The sequence below is a fragment of the Theropithecus gelada genome, chromosome 11 (genome assembly GCF_003255815.1).
Source record: "Theropithecus gelada isolate Dixy chromosome 11, Tgel_1.0, whole genome shotgun sequence".
In the NCBI taxonomy this organism is placed as follows: Eukaryota; Metazoa; Chordata; class Mammalia; order Primates; family Cercopithecidae; genus Theropithecus; species Theropithecus gelada.
Genome location: NC_037679.1, coordinates 41861410 through 41881879, shown reverse-complemented (window position 1 = coordinate 41881879; position 20470 = coordinate 41861410). Strand labels below are relative to the sequence as shown.

Below are 20470 nucleotides of genomic sequence, written 5' to 3'. Positions count from 1 at the left end.
AGATTTGGGCTGTCAGTTTAACACAAGCTTTTCCAATACAAACCAAGTCTGTAAACTAAGTCTGTATTTTCATTTTTTAAGATATGTCATTACCTAAGATATATACTGTAGAATAAAATCCTTCTTACAATATGGTAAAAAATCATAACTTTGCATATACTCTCATATGGTAGGACTGTGTCCCCACACAAATTTCATCTTGAATTGTAGCTCCCATAATCCCCACGTATCATGGGAGAGACCCAGTGGGAAATAATTGAATCATGGGGGCAGGTTTTTCCCCTGCTGTTCTCTTGACAGTGAAAAAGTCTCAGGAGATCTGATGGTTTTATAAAGCGCAGCTCCCCTGCACACACTCTCTTGCCTGTCTCCATGTAAGCCATGCCTTTGCTCCTCCTCCACCTTCTGCCATGATTGTGAGGCCTCCCTAGCCATGTTGAACTATGAGTCCATTAAACCTCTTTTTCTTTATAAAATACTCAGTTTCAGGTATTTCTGTATAGCAGCATGAAATGGACTAATACATACTCCTAGGTACGATATCATCTAATTTAAAAGAAGGAAGTCAATCATGGCAAAGAATATGGAAGTCATCTAATAATGTTTTTCATATGTACATTTAATTAACTATACACTGCAAATACTTTATTGGCAAAATTTGCATATATGTACATGTATGCTTATATGGGTGCCTGTGTGTATGCATAATGGTAAAATCTCAACATAACTTCTCCTAACTTAAAATTCAGGATAAAATTTCAAATACAAAATCATTACCTAATTATTATAGTTCACTGAACATAGTTCAGTTACCCTAAATCTACTCAAAATACTAAGTTAACTATTATCAGAAGTAAGTTTAAGTTTTGCATGTTGGCTTTTATGAAAAATCTTAAATGCCCTATAATAGTTTCAGGTGTTATTATACAGTGATTTTTTTAGACTATTTAACAATACCACTACTGAATAATTTAAAAGAAATATTTAGTAAGTATCCTAGACACCAGATATGCTTCCAAGTACTTTACATAACTTATTAAATTCTCCCAACAACTCTATAAAGTAGGTATTGCTATTCTTATTCTATATAAGAGAGAACAGAGGATAAGGGAGTTTTAGTAACACAATCAAAATAACACCATTAGCACATGCAGTCACCCCTCGGTATCAGTGGGGAGCTTGGTTCTAGGACCTCCCTCAGATACCAAAATCCACAATGCTCAAAGACCTTATATAAAATGGCATCACATTTGCATATAATCTATGCACATCCTCCCATATACTTTAAATAATTTCTAGATTACACCACCTCATACAAGTGCTATATAAATACAGTCATCCTGTATTTAGAAAATTATGACAATAAAAAAATCTGTACATGTTCAGTACAGACACAATTTTTGTTTTTCAAATATTGTCACTCCATGGTTGTTGAATCCACAGATGCAGAACCCAGGTATGTGGAGGGCTGGCTGTATTAGTTCTGGGATTAGATTACTGGACCTCTGATTCCAAAATTCCGTGATCTTTACTCTTTGCCTCCTTGTTGTTTGAAAAACTCTGAAAGACATTTTTTAAAATTGTTACCCAAAATGTACCACCAGGCTAATTTGTTAGATGTTGTCATCCTGCACCTGTGTTAAACAAAACTTACTGCAAATTCTTGATATACAACTGATTGACACAAACACATCGGTGCAGCAAAACTGCAGCTCATCTGACAAAACAGCTTTCTTAATCGCCACACTGCCAGGACTACTCTGAATATGAGCGTACTCCAGATAGAAAAAGGGTCGTCAATGAAGAGAGAGACCATGAGTACCCAGTAACAATATGCTCTGCCAAGCAGAACCAAAGTACCAAAGACTATTTATACCAGATGCACTGTAATTGGTCGGTTTTCTCTGCAGAAGGAAAGAAGTACTCAGATTGGCCAGAATGTCTATTCAAAATAAGCCTTCGTGTACAATGACTAGAAACATAGAAAAAGCAACAGAAAAGAAATAGAAGAGAACAAAAACTGCTTTTGTAATGAGACTGCAAACTGCTGGCCACAAGAGTGGATAGAGAGTAAAAGCAGAAACGGTGTATGGGGGATGGAGCAGGCCATGCAATAGTAGCTCAGATAGCAGGGGCTCAACCACAGACTCCAAGTGAAAAAGTCAGCAAGAACATCAAAATAGGGCATAGCTCTGTTCTCAGGGGAGATGAGAGTGAGATACAGTAGTCCCCCCCTTATCCAAGGTTTCAGTTACCCATGGTCCACTATGGTCCAAAAATATTAAAAGGAAAATTCCAGAAATAAACAATTCATAAGTTGTAAAGGGCACATTGTTCTGAGTAGCATGACGAAACTGCGTGCCGTCCTGCCCTATCCTACCCTGGATGTGAATCATCCTTTGGTCCAGTGTATCCAACAGTCTACACTACCCGCTCATTCATCACTTAATAGCTCTCGGTTAATCAGATCCATTGATGAGGTATCACAGTGCTTGTGTCCAAGTGACCTTTTTTTTATTTAATATGGACTCCAAGCACAAGAGTAGTGGTGCTTGCATATTATAACTGTTCTATTTTGTTATTAGTTGTTATTATTAATCTCTTACTGTGCCTACTTTATATTATAAACTTTATCATAAGTATGTATGTATGGAGGAAAACATACTATACTATGTACAGGGTTTGGTACTGTCCTCAGTTTCAGGCATCCACTGGGAGTTTTGGAATAAATCCCCCAAGGATAAGCGGGGACAGCTGTACTTAATGTACAGTGATCAACCAAGTCATTCAGCCCCCTGGTCCAAGCACTCTATGGCTAAGTATATAACCATGCAGCTTTTTAAAACCACAGAGAACGTTCATCATATTATTTAATTTGAGTCTCACTCTGTGGTTGGCAGTTACTATTATTATTTTCGTTTCCTGACCAATTAAAATACTGAGTTCACGAGAGCTGAGCAGTTCAAGTACTTAGCTACTACAGTGGTATTCCAAGATGAAAACTGTAATCTTTTATCTTGGTCCAGCATTCGTTCACAAGCCTGCCTCTACTACACAGTACATACAGTATTTTAAAAAGAAAGGAAAAAGTATAACTCATTTTAGAACAAGTTCCTTTAAAAGGTTTTTATTAATCAGGATTTTAAAACTTCAGAGATAGTGCATTCACCTATTCAGAAATCCCCCAAGGTGCCTTAAGGCTAAGGTTTAAGTGTACCAGGTTAAGAAGTCATACAGGCCAAAGCATTTCCAATCCTATTTAGATACTTTCACTGAAGAGCATCACCTGGTGCCTGAATGTCACTAATAAAAATCACTAACAAATGTTTAACTTTCCTAATTTCAGCTGCCTAGACCCTCATTTTTGCTGCTTGCCTAAAGTCTAGAAAGTCTTCATGCAATGCAAACCAAATTTCCTCAAAATGGGTTGTTCAAAAAAAGCACAAACCAATAAAGACACTTGACTCTAGAGACTCCGTTTAGGCATCAGTACCTACTCGAGCATAAGCCCTAGGCAACTGCGTATCAGTTTATTTATCAAAATGAGAATCCAATATCTGTCCCCACAGTCATATTACAAAGAAGATGACATTATTTTATATGATGGTGACAGATTATTTAAATAGAGATCATCTCCTAGAAGTTCAGCAAGCTCGCTACCTTTTCAAAATCTGAATACCTCAAACTCACAGAATCAACTTAAAGATGCCATGGTTGAACAAATAAGAAAAATGAAACATAGATTGAATAAACTGGCTAAAGTCATATCCATAACAAACACACCTTATATTCAACTATTTTTAATCCAGGAATTTAGACAGCTTATCTGTAATACATTTAAGTGAACTACAGCCTTAGTACCCTAAGTGTGGTCAGTGAATTTGCAGCATCTGCTGTACCTGGGAATAACAGTAATGAAAATCTGCATTCTTTTTGAGACAGACTGTCACCAGGCTGGAATGCAGTGGCGCGATCTTGGCTCACTGCAACCTCTGCCCTCTGGGTTCAAGTGATTCCCCTGACTCAGCCTCCTGAGTAGCTGGGACTACAGGGGTGTACCACCATGCCCGGCTAATTCTTTTGTGTTTTAGTAGAGACGAGGTTTCACCATGTTGACCAGGATGGTGTCAATCTCCTGACCTCATGATCCACCTGCTTCGGCCTCCCAGAGTACTGGGATCATAGGCATGAGCCACCGCACCTGGCCAAAATCTTCATTTTTAACAAGTCCATATGTGTTAATAGATCTATTAATAGAAACATATACATATAGATAGGTAGAAAGAGAGCCAGCAAGAAGCCATCTCAGCATCCCTTTAGGGAGATGCTTCTAGCTCCAAAAAACTGGGAATTTGAATTTGAACTGCACTTAAAAAGATTTTTAAAAAGTCAATTGTCCATATGAAAGCAGGGAGGCAAGTTATCAGAGGGCCGGGTCTAAAACCCCTTGCCAGTCACAGGCATCCTCAACATCATGCCAGGAGTGTACTGAAAAGTGGCCACTAATAATTCCCTCCTGAAAATAGCACATTATTTATCCTGATGACATACAAGAAGTTTTGAAATGATTTCATCCTCTGTTCAATATGAAACAAAAGCCAAAAAACACCACTGTTTATAAAAGAAAAAAGTAACTTTAAATACAGAGGTGAAAGGATGCAATCTTAAGGTGGTCATTTTAATTGGGTATTTCAAATAGATATTCATGGTACACTATAGTTGATTTCAAGCTGCACACTGGTGTCTTCAAAAGATTTTTATGAAATCTCAAATTCATTTTCTTTGGTTAAATCAGTATATATCCCTGTAAGAGTGGTTTAATGTATAAAACGTTGTTTCTTTAATATAAATCTGTGATATAATTCAGTACCATATTTTTTTTCTTTCAATAAAATAACAAGAATAACCTTCCAATTTTAAATGAAATTTACCAAACGAATTCAGGTATACCGGTTTTTTCCATCAGCTATAAATAATTGCCTCCCTCTAAAGGGCCTATTTCTGCAGATAAAAATGTCTTTTTGCCTGATTAAACTTTTTCATCATTTGAGAACTTTTCTTCTGCAAATTTCTAGTTGGAAAATTTGTCATAAACAGCTTGCTTTGTCAAAATGAGATCTTTTCCATTTTTTGGGAGAACAGTCGTGTAGTTAATTGTTTGGGACAGGAGAGGAGGAACTTGTTCTAAAGGAAATATACTTGAAAAAACATTTGAACCCAACTATTCTACCTTGAGACATTTTACAATTGAAGGCAGCAGGCTTAGTTTCTTAAAGCTGAAGACAGGAAGACAGAAGTAGCCAAAAACCAATCTACAAAACCATGAGAAATGTCCCAGAGGAACCACTATAGCTAATTGCAGCTGCCAGCCTTACCTTGAGAACCCCTTCTTTGGAATGGTTTTGTAATGACAAGTGTCCTCCCCAAACAGAAAAGTAGTCAAGCCTATGAATGTAATCTCTATAGCCACCACCTAAAGCACCCCCCACAGAGGACACAATTTTCAGGGATGTCACTTCTACATGCACTGACAACCAGTAAATCCTTGTTCCCTCTGGAGCAGCCTTACTGTAGAGTTTACTGACTCACATTTAATCCAAGAGACACAACTAACAGAAAAGAAAATGGGATAGACATGCTTTCATTGTGGAACAAACTGGAAATTAACAAAAACAAGATGTTTACTTTTCACAAAGAATTTTGACTTATCTGCCTCTCTCAAAGACTAGTTTTATAATTTTGGGTTTACAACAGAAGCTCAATAACAATATGCTTTATAACAATGACCTTAACACAGATCTATGACCTAACAGGTTAATGTAAAAACAAAAAAAGCACGACAGTAGTTTGCATCCTTTCAGTGTCTTTACAGAATACATATAAGCAACCAAAAAAAGAAAACAAAATTTCATAAGACATAGCTGTAAAATTTCTATGAGCCTTATTCATCTTAAAAACTTACTATGTAAGAAATAAACTTGTGAACTGAACTTCAAATTAATAACCAAAGAATTCCAAGTATGCAGGGTTATATGGACTGCCATTCTTCCCACCGGATTTTTAAACAATGTTGAAACACGGCTGTTTGAAATACTTCAGTACCATCATTTAACACTGTTCAAAATGTCAAGAGCCATATTGCGCCCCAGTGGCCACTCTTCAGCAAATAACACATCCTTTGAAGTTAAAATACTTCTAAATGATGTCAAGTGAGAATTCCTAGGCTAGTACAGTCAAAATGTTCTACTTCTAAGGAAATCAATAATCTCTGGAATCACAATTAGGAAAAAGGCACTTTCATTATAAAAAGTCATGAATTTTTCAGTTTCAAATCTCAATCAATTCCATTACCACAAGGCAATGTTTTTATACAGTTCCCTAATTAAAGAAACTATGATCACATGGCTATAGTGAACCTGTTTTCTTTTTTTTTTTTTTTTAACTTAAACTTCCTGTGGAATAATTATACTTTTATAATACATTTCACAAAAATGAAGATTAATCATCAAATACAAAGACCTCACAGAAACACTTTGTTTGACAATACCTAGCACACAGCTGCTATTCCAAGGGCACTAATGTGTGTTTCATTTCAGAAATCATGTAATTTAGCCAGTCATCTTGACTGTAACTACATGCTGTGCCACACTTCATACCATGTCTCACTGCAACATCACAAAATGCCCCAGCAAAGAAATTAAGAAACAAAAGTTTTTATCGAATCATCATAAGCAAATAGTATCTCCTCTGCCAAATACTAAGGTACTTCTAAAACGGGTACAATGGCACTGCCCTCAAGCAACGTGGTACAGGAATAACCTTCAAAGAGAGCAAATATATATTTAATTTCATTTAATTCCACAATAAAATGGAATCTAAATCCAGAGTTCATATTTTCAATTCTCATATTTTCTCCATATAATTTTTTAGACATGAATAAATCAAAACCTCTCTATCTCATCTTTAAAACAATTATCTCTAGTTTTTCAAATTAACAGAACTCATGAAATGTCCTTAAATAAACTACTCTAAAAAATGATATCAACTTTTAAAGTGGAATCTTGAAAACAATCATTTCAGTCTTCCCGCCTTTTTCGAAATTCTCTGGTTTACACAGATAGGTTTACTTGTTTCCCATTAACCTGTATAAAAAAAAAGTCAAAGTTGTAAACCCAAAAAACCAATCCCAAAATGCTTCTAAAAGACTTAAGCAAACATTTACACCTTTTTTTCTTTGAGATGGAGTTTCACTCTTATTGACCAGGCTGGAGTACAGTGGCGTGATCTTGGCTTGCTGTAACCTCCACCTTCCAGTTTCAAGAGATTCTCCTGCCTCAGCCTCCTGAGTAGCGGGGATTACAGGCACCTGCCACCACACCTGGCTAATTTTTGTATTTTTAGTAGAGACAAGGTTTCGCCCTGTTGGCCAGGCTGGTCTCGAACTCCTGAACTCGGGATCCACCCGCCTCAGCTTCCCAAAGTGCTGGGATTACAGGTGTGAGCCACCGTGCCTGGCCACACCTTTAATTCTAGAAACCTTGAGTATCAAAAAAACTGACAAATGTAATTGGAAAGGTAAACAGAGAGGAGAAAAAGAGAGGAAGAGGGTGAGACAGAAATTTGGAAGAGCTGCATCTTTTTGGAATTAACTGCCTTGAATATATGGCCAAAAATCTCTGAGGCAAAAGTCTTTAATCCCTATTGACAAGTTGAGGCAAATCTAGTCAACTCAAAGAGTTTAGACATCCAAGAAAAACAACTGACCTGAACAAGTAGGAAAGAGACATTTGGAAGACGCATTCGAAAGCTTTCGCATGTATGAATAAAGCACCAGTAAGTACAGACCCAAAATAAGGCCAGGCCAAAGTACCAATCATGAATCTTAGGAGTGAGTGTTTTGGAAAAGAAGCTAACAGAGTCCCAGTGAAAGTTTTTAAATATGAGTATCAATAAAAATAAACATGAGTAAAATAATTAAAAGGTAACAATAAAGTGATAAATTCAACTGGAATTCCACCTGTCAAAGGTCAACCTATCAGCATTTGTATAGATCTATCATCAGACTCCCAAACGCAAACCCTTTACAGTACCTGCTAAAGTACAGGTAAGAAAGCACAATGTTTTGTGGGATGCTTGTTAACAACATAAGCAGTGCTGTAGTTGTACTATGCACTACATATACAAAGAAGCCCATATCTAGTAATATTAATAATTTGTATATTATTGAATGTAAGTTTATTCCTCAAATGCACATACAAATCATATCTTCAAAGAAACCATCTAACACTGTATGTAATTACACCTGCAACTATCCAAAATATTATGCCTTTTTCACCCAATGAAAAACAGAAGGTATGCAGTCCTGCTGAAATATCCCTCCACTTTTTTAAAAAACTGAGCTCCTAAATGAGGACAGCTATTTATAGAGGAGAGGTCCTTACATTCAATAACCCACTGTTCCTTTCCTTGGAGGCTGCCACACTTGTCACTTCTGTGAAGTCATTAAAATAAGTATCCAAAGCTGATACAATACTCTGCTCTTAAGAGAGAACCAGAAAGGTTAACAGATGAAAGCTACTGTGTTAAAAGCACTTTAGATGAGTATAATAAAGTTATAAGAAAGTAGGTTTGTCAGCCACAGATTTTTCAAAGTGCCTTAAGGGTAAACTTCGTCCTTTCCTAATATTACCAAGGTGCCTGCTTTACAGACAATGCACCTTTAGCCTATGAAAAACAGTTGTACCACCAGAGGCATTTTTTTTTAAGTGCTTTTTGTGTGCTGAGCAGCAACAAAATGATTAGAAAGACAAACTATGCTCCTAACACATGCTGGAATGCAAAAGCTTGCTATTTCAAAATTATAGCAGAAGAGAATTCAGTATTAACCATAGGGGCACCAAGTGCAGATGACAAAACAATAGCCCATAGAATCACCAATGTAAACGTTAATAATCATGCATGTATGTGTATGTATGTATGAAATAATACATGTGTATGTATGTGTGTGTATGTATGTATGAAAACGACTAAGAAACAGATGGCAATTTTCCCTGTGGCATTTGCACATGTCCATTCAATGCCTGTATGTGGGTCAATTACTATGATAAACATCACGTGACAGGCTCCACGGAGGTAAAGCGGTTCATAATGACTTCACCTAATTTTAACTTACTGATGAGATATACTTATTCAAAAGAGCAAAATGAACTTTTTCCAAATAGGTCTGTTTAAACAATCCAAACATAGCTAGAAAATAAAATGCCACCTAAAATAATTTATAAACTCTAACTTGTATTCCAGTGAAAACTGGGAAGGAAACTGAAGAGTAAGACCATATTTCTGTATACAGTGGCTTCTTATAATAATAACTTGATAAGACAACCATTGATATAAAGAGAGCTTCTCCCTTACTTAATTATATAGTAATTCTTTCTAAACATGCTTTTTACTAAATACCAGGCCTGCTTTCAGTAGTTACACATACTGGAATCTTAAGATAACAACCTCAGATTGGTCAAAGTCAAGTCTCTTAGAGAGAACTTTTTAAAGATAACAGAGTGATTATTTCACGAGGGATTCCTATCATACCAGGTCAAAAAACCCAAACTAGAAATTACTGCACAGTGGAATAGCTAAGAGACCTACAGGTAACATTAATGATCTGGTTGGGTTTAACAAATGCACAATGTCCAATAAGAAAATAAATTTTCAGAGGAGTCACAAATTTATTTTCTACTTCCAAACTTGCAAAGTGTCTTTCTTTGCAAACTAATAAATTATTTTACTCATATGAGAATTTAAAGCATGTAAAAGCTGCATTATCTTATTTGCTTGTCTATGTATAAAAAGGGCATGTCAACAATTAGAAGATATGTGCTAAGTGAAATCAGAGTTCTAAAATTTAGAACAGTTATGGTTTGTTTACCTTTGTCTGCTTTGAAGTAAATTGACTCCTCTCATGGTGCTATCTCCATAAGAAACTCTAACAGTATTATTAAAAAGGATAAGAAGAAAATGATGCCATGTCATCCTCAACAAATGCGTAAGAAACCAGAGAATTTTGGGTCAGCAAGTTTTACCACTGACCTAAACACCAAATTTCTCCAGAAAATAAGAGAAAATCCTTTAAAGAATTACATACAACATAACTTAAAATTTGGCAAAGACTGCATATTTTTAATTTCAATTTTCCTCTAACCACAACTTAAGACTCAACACTAGATTGAAAGCAAGGGGAGGGAGGACGAAGCTGAAACCACATACCCTTTTTCATCAGATACTGTGAATTCTTCTCTTCCACTGTTTGTTTCATCACATCAGAGGCATATTCTTAAATTTAGCACAGACACACTTGTAAAATATTAAATTTTACCATAGAGAAATTGATTGTGCTATAAGAAAGTTTCATGTTACCATTTAATTTCAACCAAGCTACATCAAACATGGCAAGAAATTATATATAGTTTATAAAGCAAATGATCACTATATTCAAAAGAAATGATAACTTTGAGAAATACCACAGCAAAAATGATTTAGTTAAGCATGTCAGGAATAACAGCCATCTCCCTTGAGCGCTTCTCCCTTCACTTCTGGCACTGGCCTCTCCTTACAGAACTGTATTTCACAAAAGTTCCTGGGGGGCAGCAGAATCCACAGGTCTAGTTTAAGCAATGTTTTAAACATGAATCTTTGCATCTGAAATGGAGTAGTGGAAATAAACAAATTATCATCATCCTACAGTTTACACTGGGCTCCCCAGCTCTCCTCCCCCTTCACACACCAGTGAGTTACAGTAGTTAGACAGAAAATATGTCAGAAAAGAAACAATTTATAGTGTAACTTTGCAATGAATCATTTGAACAGCAAATAAGTTCAGTGCTCCTATTTATGTGTCTCATAATTTCTAGGATACATAAAACCTAAGTTTGCTACTCTTAAGATTTCACATTCTAAGAATATGTGATGGCATATGCAGTTATGCTAAGAAATCAGTGTAAAATACACTTTTCAAATTGTAGCAAAGCATAATTCACACTTATAGGGCCTCAACATTATATCAATATATACTATCTAGACGTCATATTGAGCATGCTATCAATAAAATGATATGGGCAAATAATCATACTAAATTCACCTATGTAGCTACAAGATAGAAGTCATGAATTTTAACACTCCATTCGACCTATTGCATCTGAAAAACTTACAACTATCAACCATCAAAGCACAACTAATTTATCATCACACTCACACCATTCTTCCAAGTTACAAAGTCCAGTGCTAACACGTCTGATGACTCAAGAGCACAGAACAATTATACCTACAGAAAAATGCATATCCAAATTTAGCTTTAATTTTTAAAGAATGGTTACTTCTGATATGTACTTTCTTAAGGATTAGACAGCAGTTAACAAGGGCATACAATAGGAATATTTGATTTTATCACAGTGTTCTACAACAGGTTAGAGTATTATAGTAAGTTTCTTTTTTTAAATAAGCTCTATATTCTCGGTTTAAAAGCTTCCTATCCAAACCGCCCCCATCAGAGCCAGTAACTGCCCACACTGACCTAAGCTGGTTTTAGTAAAAAGTCACCCATCTTTGGTAACAAGGGCTTTTTCCACGAATATGCTAGAAATAGCAGGTGCACCATTACACAAAATTGGAGAGAACAGAAATTTACCTCACTCCTACAGACCATTTCTCAGAGCATGCTGTGTAGTTGCTAAAATCAGTATGCTGTATAAAAGTTAAGAAAAAATGTATGTTTAACAGTGGCTCCCTATCAAGTAGCCTCTGATAGGCACTACATAAAATGCATTAAGACGGGTCTGCTGGATGTTCTAGCAGCTATTATCAGCTGATTTCTTAAGAGATGTGAAGATGCTTTTAGCAGGAGAATGGGCACACCAGAGAATACAGAGTGGGCTAATTACGACCAGAAGAAGATTCTGCCTTCACCTCCCCTCACTGTCAACCACTTTGCTTAAGAGTTCACTCACTGCCTCGCCCTAACCCTGGGGATCCATTCACTTTCCACAGCCCAGAGAGGCTGCTGAAAAGCTGTCAAAGTAAATCTGTGCTCACTTTTTGGATGGTTTAATTTCAATGGAGCATGAAACACCCCAGGACGGTTAATAAGTTTAGCCAGGCGTGCTGTTATCCCTAATATATTTTAATCATGCATCTGTTTTAATGGTAATCAGATCAAGGCACCGGAAGGACACAAATTGGAATTTTCCCTAATGGATATAGGGGCTTTTCATCACTTTCTAAACACAAATAACGTTTAAAAGATAGGCAGACACACCAAAACAATGGTGACATTTTCCAGAAATCAATGCAGTATCTTTGACAACACAGTTCAGGTCTCATTAGCCACCCAAACTAACCTAAGTGCAGAAGACAACTTCAGTCTCTAGGGGCGTCTTCTTCTCCAATTAGTACAAAAGAACCACTAACGTCTAATGTACAACTCCCAAACAGAAATGAAAGCCGAGGCTCTTATAAAGTGCTGCCCAATGGATTGGTGAAGGAGGCTAGGGAGGTGGGAGAGACCATCAGCAGCACTATTTTGGCTCAAAGTAAAAGTCTGTACACCTTAAAAGGTAAAGTTAAAGCAGAGAACGATCTCTCTTTTCACAATTTTGGCAACTATCAAACGTGTGTCTTAATTTCGGGAAATAAAAGTGTCCCATCAAAAAAAAGAAACGGAACAGGGAGGATCTATCAGGGATCGAGGAGCGGCTTCCTCCCAACCCAGACGTAAAATCACTTAATGTGCTTTTGTTGCATCAAGGAATACCTAAGACTTTTTAATTTAATACGCTCATTAAACAGTTTCCCAAATTGCCGGGATTTCCGCTAAGAAACTCAAGCGTCTGCCAACAGCCGAGAAGCAAGGGCGAGAACCTGCTGCAAACTAGGAGCGGAAACTCCCTCGGCCCGCCCAGCGCGCTCACGTCCCGGGTGTTTGATTTAGGTGTTAATGTTTATGTGTTGCCTAAACCATCAGGTGCTGAACCAATTCCTCCAAGAGGCACTTGGAGCCTTAAAGCGGGAAGCTTCAGAGCCACCGCGGAGTATGCCCCCTGCAGCCCGTCGCCCCTTCCTCTCGGCCCCTTACCTGTCATCATAGCAGAAATCCGCACTCAGGGTGTTGAGATACAAGGCGAGCCCCAGAGCGCTGCTCACCAACTCTGCAATCATCTCTCCACCGCCTTCCCTCCGGCTCGGCTCCCAGCGCGAGGGCAGCAGCGGCAACAAAAAACAGAAGCATCAATCCCCACCTTCCGCCGCCTTCTCCTCCCAGCTTCACTTTTCCGTCGCTTCCCCACCCTCCCTCCCTCGGGTCCTTCCAATCCACGACTCCTCTCCTCCTCCTCGCGCCCGGCTCCGCAGCTCCTGCGTCCTCCCCGGGTGCGGGCTCACACCACACTCCCCATGCCCGGCGCCCGCAAGCGGTGAGCGGTGTTTGGGCTCCGCGTTCCCCGGCGGAAGCGCAGGGCTGGTCTTTCGCGCGGGTCGCGGTTCCCACCCTAACCCATGGCAGTTTGGGGCGTCCTAGGTGAGGAGTGGGACTCGGAGGAGGTGGAAGGGTGCGAGATGGGGGCAGAGGGACCGGACCGAGCCGGGCTCTGGGACCAGCTGGAGGAAGAGAGAGAAAGAGGCGCGGGTGGGAGGGACAAGGCGAACCGCCTCCCCTCGCCGCCTCCCGGGTGCACTGCTCCGGTGTCGCTCGGGCGGACTCCGGCCGCCAAGGCGGCTGCTGCACATTCACTGTTTATTAGCTCCCTCCCGGCCCCAGCCCCAGCTCCCTTCTCCAATGAAGTGAGAAGCGGTGGCTGGAGACGCCACAAGCTCCCGCGTGGGGTTCTCGACGCGGCCCCCCGCGCCTGCGTGACCAACCCTCCATCCCGGCTTGGCCCAGCCCCTTTCTCCACCCAGATCCTCCCGGAAGGCTCCTCCCACCCTGCTCCGCGGGCTGGAGGCTCCACCCACACTCCCTAGCCTGGAGGCTCCTCCTACCAGCCTCCCGCCCTCTTGTTTCTTTCACCTTCGATTTCACTCTGGAAAGCCCCCGGGACCCAAGGGCGACGGCTGGAAGACAGCCCAAAGGAGTAGCTACAGTGCGCCTTGGGAGGGGAAGCCGGGAGAAAGGAGGCCAAGGAGGAGGTGGTCCCTCGCCCCGCTGCTGCCTGGCAGCGCCTGGCACTACTGAATCTCAGCCACAGCGCTGTGTGTGCCAAGAGCTGCCAGGCGTAAGTCCGGTCAGCTTGAGAGACTTCTGAGACCAGGAGAGGAAGAACAGGTTTGGCGACTGCTGCAGCTTCGGTTGTCACAAACACACGGGCGATCTCTCACGCACACGGTGTGTGAGACTAAATGGGGCGGAAGCAGGTAGTAGTGGAGAGCTTGGAGGCAACTTAGGAAGGAGAGATTTCAGCTCTTAGCCCACGGTTGGCCCCAATGTCAATGGAAAGACCTGTAGGGAGAGAAATGTTCCCTCCTTCAGTAAGGTTAAAAAGAAAGGACCCCAAAAAGGGAAAGAAAGACACACACACCCCGCAGCAACTGCCCAGGGACTCCTTCGTGGTTTCAGGGGGACTGTAGGGTTGACCCTGAGAACACAGGAGAGAAACCTCTAGTGCAAGCCGGTACAGTACTATGCTTAAATCTAGTAAGGCGGGAAGCTAATGCCCTTTCCTTTCCGCTCGGAGGCAGGACTGGATGGAAAACATCCAACATGATGAAATATGGTGTAGAATGGTCTGTGTAGAACAAGCTCTGGGTACTAAAGTTGCAAGACCGAAGAGGACCCAGGGCTGCCTGACACGCCTCCTCCCGGCTGGTCGCCTTTCTGGCGGGGCGAGTGGCTCCGGTGGACCGCGATGAACACTACTGCAGCGCCCCCTGCTGCATAGTAACCACAAGGTGTGGAAGAGAGGTCTGTTTTCCATGCGGGCCGACTGGTTCCAACCAAGAGCAGCACCTAACCAGCAAACTCTCCGAAACTGTGGCAAGAAATTGAGCCCCCTGGGTGTTTAGCAGTGGCCTGAAAAGAAAATGCCGTGGTTTGGGTATCTGTAGACCAAAGCTACGTATTTTCCTGATTTCACAAGGAAATCTGAGAAATCTGTATTGGATACACACAGATAAAATGATGAGTATTTATTAATATTATGCCATCCACAGTAGCACATTTTTTTGTGCCCTCGACAAATATATGTAAACAAAAATAAAAGGAATTATATCTTTACAGGTAGGGACTGATCTTTTACCCTTTTCCCACATAACCTTTGCTCACTTGAAAATTTTGAAAATCATATCAGTCCACCATGATGCTCTGTGTCTCTCCAATGCACTTACATGCTGAGATATATATAGTATACATAAAATATGTATATGGTGTCCTAGAACACTGAAGGAAGAACACATACTGTGGAATCAGATGTTTAAGTTTGAGTGCTTACTCTGCTATTACTATTCAGGCAATCTTTGGCCAGTCACTCAAACTCTTTGTGACTCTGTTTTCTAATCTACAAAATAGTGATAATAATAGTACTTATGAGTACTGTTATTATGAGTGTTAAAGTAGTTAACATATGTAAAACACCTAAAAGGGACCAGGAAAATGCAATCTAAGTGTTAGCTAGTATATCATTATTACTATGCTTTCTAGCTTCCTCATTTCATTTCACTTGTTAACAAAAACCTGGACACTTACCTCCAAAACACATCCTACCACATCTTTACTACTTGAGTCCACCCAGCTACCCTCATGTCCTGCATGGACAAATGCAGTAGCCCTCTAAGTGTTCCCCATACCTCTACTCCTGCAATGCCTCCCTTCCCCAATTTTAACTTTAGGCAGAAGTTTCCTTTGAAAAACCTATACGTTCCCAATTTTTAAATGTTCCACAACTTCCTGTTGTATTTTTAAATGTCCAACAATTTCCTGTTGTACAGCTAATAAAACTAATTCTTACCATGGCCAGCCAAGCCTTCATTTAGCTCAGACTAGCCCTCTTGCTTCACATTGTGTTCATATGTGTACAACATAGACATCCTTCTCAGGAACTAACCATTTTCTCTTCCTCCTGCATGAGGTGCTTCTCCTCAAACCTTCTCTAGCTCCTTCTCACCATTCAGGTCTTAGCTCAAATGCCATAACCTCAGAAATAAAGTAGGCTCTCCCCCATCAATCTCTATCCAACTACCATGTATTCGTTTCTTCATAGTATGTATTAGTATCTGGAAGCACCACTGAATGGAAGCTCCACGAGGTCAGGGATCCTGTCAGTCTTGTTTTCCACATAAAACCCAGAGCCTATAACATCTGGACAAGGAGAAGAAGCTTTAAAAAGATTGTTAATAAATGAACAAAATAAATGTGCTTAGGAGAAACTATATAACAGCTGAAAAATCCACAAATTTTCATCGCTGATTTATTGTTTGTTGTTAGTGTTAAAGATCATGAAGTAGTAACCAAGGAGAGAAGAAGGGAGCAGGTTCACAATTTTTCAGAATGCATCAAGTCTGCAGGATTACTCGTCATGGGGAGTCACATGGACAGCTCTCTTCAGTTATCAAGAGGACTCAGAGATGTAAAAATATTAGAGAGCTTTGGGTTCCACATGCTAAAAGCTTGTAAGCTTTTTCCAGAGCTGTGTTCATTTTTAAGGCTCCAATAGTTTTATTTTAATTTTAATTTTTTTTCTTTTTTTTTTTTTTTTTTTTTTTGAGATAGAATCTCGCTCTGTCACCCAGGCTGGAGTGCGCTGGCCCAATCTTGGCTCACTGCAAGCTCCGCCTCCCGGGCTCAAGCGATTCTCCTGCCTCAGCATCCCTAGTAGCTGGGATTGTAGGTTTGTGCCACCAAGTCTGACTAATCTTTGTATTTTTAATAGAAATGGGGTTTCACCATGTTGCCCACGCTGGTCTTGAACTCCTGACCTCAAGTGATCCACTTGCCTTGACCTCCCAAAGTGCTGGGATTATAGCCATGAGCCACCATCCCCAGCCATGGCTCCAATAGTTTTAAATAAATTTTATACACTCCTCCATCTCCTTTTCTCCTCTCCCTGCCTCCCAATACCTCTGAATTGGAAGCCTAGGTGATTGGGAGATGTGCTGTAAAGTGGCACATCTTGCCTTCCCTGATAAATAGAAGGCTGAAAACCCAGCTGTGTTCGAGAAATCCAGTTGCTTTTAACAAATTTTTCTATTATAATTTAATGTAGGTTTCAATATCCTTCCAGAGCATTAAGCCATGGTCTCTTTCAGACTGCTCTCCAAGGGCTGAGAAGCAGCCAATTCCTGCATTTTCTACCTTCCTGGAACAACTTTAGGAGGAAAATCAGATTAAAGATGTCATCACTATTGTTGGAGATCATTTAAAATCTGGGGACATAGCTTTTTAGTTTATCAAGGTGTACTTATTCGATGTGAGATTGCAGCATCAGTTCTGAATATGTGTATGTTCTATTTAAAGCTACTGTTGCTCTCCACAGATGAAGGAAATTAGGATGGCTGGCTTGAATTTTCTACCTTAGACACAATACTGGCCAAAAACGCGCTAAGCCCTTATTTTCCTGAAGTAGGTTCCACACATCTGCTACCTCACCACTTCCTCAATGAATTCCTTTTTATAGTAGCCCCGACCTACCCTGCATTTGTTCTGCAGTCCCAGTCCTTTGTTGTATAATTCATACCTTTGCAGTGCCAGTTCCTCAGGGTAAAGTTTTCCTTATTTGCCTAAGACATTTTTAGTTTATTGTGCAATACTATCTTCCCTTTGGGTGTTGCATAAATATTAACTAAAAATCCACATCTGGTCCTGGTCGTCATTTCTATTTGTCCTAATATAACTTCTCTTTGAACAATTCATTTGGAAAGCGTGCCAAGGGTGAAATGTGGCACGTCAATTCTCTTGCAGCACAGAACGCTTCTTAAAGTGCCTACAGATTTGGTTATTTATGAGCAGGAGATTTGCGCCTCTTCCTTGCTCTCTCAATTCTAAAATTGTACTGGGCCAAAATAATTACAATCTTCTATATGTTTTCTGAAAAGGTATCCAAGTATCTCCTTCTAAAATCTTAACAGATTGACTAAGAAGCAGAAAAACACTAGCCCAGCAGGTGAAACTGCCTGTTTAGGGAGGTCAGAACAGAGCTCTCTGCTGGGGGGACTCATAAGCTCTGGGATTTACTCAGGAAATAACCCTGCAGGAGAAAAACAACAGAGCATGGATGAAATGTGGGTCAGGGAGCTGAAACAGGCACATGGGCGGCTTGGTTAACTAATGACTGTAAGTGCATTGGCTACACATGTTACATTTAGATGCTTCCCAGCATACCATAAAGTGCTGTCCTGCAGACACTACAATGTATAACATCACTTTATCCCAAGACTTGTGATCCATTAGGAATATAAGTAGAACAGGGCAGGCACGGAAACAGACCTCGTCACCTATATCTCAAAACTGGGACTGTTAAGAGAACCAGCTGCTAGCAAAATAATGATCACTTTAAGAATCTCACAGTCTCCCCAGCTTCCAATTCTGAGAATGTGGGGGTGAGGGAGGAGACAAGGAGGAGGAGGAGTGTAGAAATAACATGTTAATAACAAGATATGAATAATTGCAGAGATGTTGAGGCTAATGATAGAAATCAAAAACTCAATCAAGAAAAGCAAGGACAGCCTCCTTTATAGAATCTCTCTGAATGCATTCACATGCACTGATATAAACAGTGATCAAGAATGCTCTAACAGCTTGAAAAATTGCACCGAATATCAGGAAACCGAGTTTTGATAAGCCTCAGATTTTTTAAGGAAGATTAATTTTGATGTGGACATTGGTTCAATTCACCAGCTATTCATGAATGTTGCCTTGATGTTCAACCCACATGAAACTTTTAAGCCAGTGTCGTCCAGCAGAACCTGCTGCAGAGGTGATTTTCTGTTGCACTGTTCTTTAGTTACATGTGGCCATTGAGCAATTGAAATGTGGCTACTGTGACTGAGGAACTGCATTTTTAATTTTGTTTAATTTCAATTAATTTAGTGACATGTGGCTAGTGGCTAATTTATTAGACAGAATAGCGTAAGCTGTCAGCTGACAAACACCACTTGTGTTTTCTGGTAGATTTCATGTAAAAGCCAGTTAGTTGTCAACATCCTCCCATAGCTCAAAGCTTTAGCCCTGAATCATTTGATATGAACTTCTGTGCTCCCCATGGGTGACCTGCTTTTATTTATAAAACGGCTACCAGCTATTGAGCATTTGTCTAGATATTAGGCATTGTACTAAGCCCCTTACATTTATTATCTCATTTAATCCTTATAACAGCCCAGGGAGGTAGGTACCGTTACTATCTGTATTTTGCAGATAAGGAAAAGGAGACACAGAGAAGTTTAGTAAATTGCTCATGGTCTGAACAGCCTCTCAGTGGTGGTGCTAATATTTGAACTTATGTCTTTTATTCCAAAAGTCTGTGCTTCAACCACTACTCAGTAGTCTCATTCCTTATTTTTCCATTCAAAAGGCCTCATCCCGGCCGGGCGCGGTGGCTCAAGCCTGTAATCCCAGCACTTTGGGAGGTCGAGGCAGACAGATCATGAGGTCAGGAGATCGAGACCATCCTGGCTAACCCAGTGAAACACCGTCTCTACTAAAAAATACAAAAAATCTAGCCGGGCGTGGTGGCGGGCACCTGTAGTCCCAGCTACTCGGGAGGCTGAGGCAGGAGAATGGCGTGAACCCGGGAGGCGGAGCTTGCAGTGAGCGGAGATCCGACCACTGCACTCCAGCCTGGGCGACAGAGCGAGACTCCGTCTCAAAAAAAAAAAAAAAAAAAAGGCCTCATCCCACTTAGGATCTACCTCAGGAGAGGGAATTCCTGGGCACAGCCACGATGCTTTGGTTAAATTAATCTTTCTTCTCTACACGCCCTCAGATCATTTTGGATAGAATACTGTGGAAGCCTTTTTGGTCTACCACTTTTGCCTGATTTTTCCCCAATATGGTGTAGAAACCTGCAAAGAGTATACACTTATGTATAACAGAAACCCTCCCCCATAAAATATACACACACACACACACACTTTTAATAACAAATATATTCAACTCATGCATATACATTTTTTCTAATACAATACACTGTATCCATTAGAAAAATAGGATAGGCCAGGCGCAATCCCAGCACTTTGGGAAGCCAAGGCAGGCGGGTCATGAGGTCAGGAGTTTGAGATCAACCTGACCAACATGGTGAAACCCCATTTCTACTAAATTAAAAATTAGCTTGGCCTGGTGGCCCACGCCTGTAATCCCAGCTACTCGGGAGGCTGAGACAGGAGAATCATTTGAACCTGTGAGGCAGAGGTTGCAGTGAACCGAGATCGCCCCACTGCACTCCAGCCTGGGAGACAGAGGGAGACCCCATCTCAAAAAAAAAAAAAAAAAAAAGTTAGG

The 20470-nt window shown here is 40.2% G+C and overlaps 1 protein-coding gene across 2 annotated transcripts in view; it reads right to left on the bottom strand.

Annotated features, from left to right (window-relative positions):
* The window catches only part of TMTC2 (transmembrane and tetratricopeptide repeat containing 2), a 442328-nt gene extending 428690 nt beyond the window's left edge, over positions 1 to 13638 (bottom strand). For both annotated transcript variants that reach the window (XM_025403370.1, XM_025403371.1), the window contains exon 1: positions 13124 to 13638. In XM_025403370.1, coding sequence (XP_025259155.1) covers positions 13124 to 13206 — 83 coding nt within the window. In that variant the 5' untranslated portion in view covers positions 13207 to 13638. The remainder of the gene's footprint in view (positions 1 to 13123) is intronic.
* Between the last annotated feature and the right edge of the window lie 6832 nt (positions 13639 to 20470).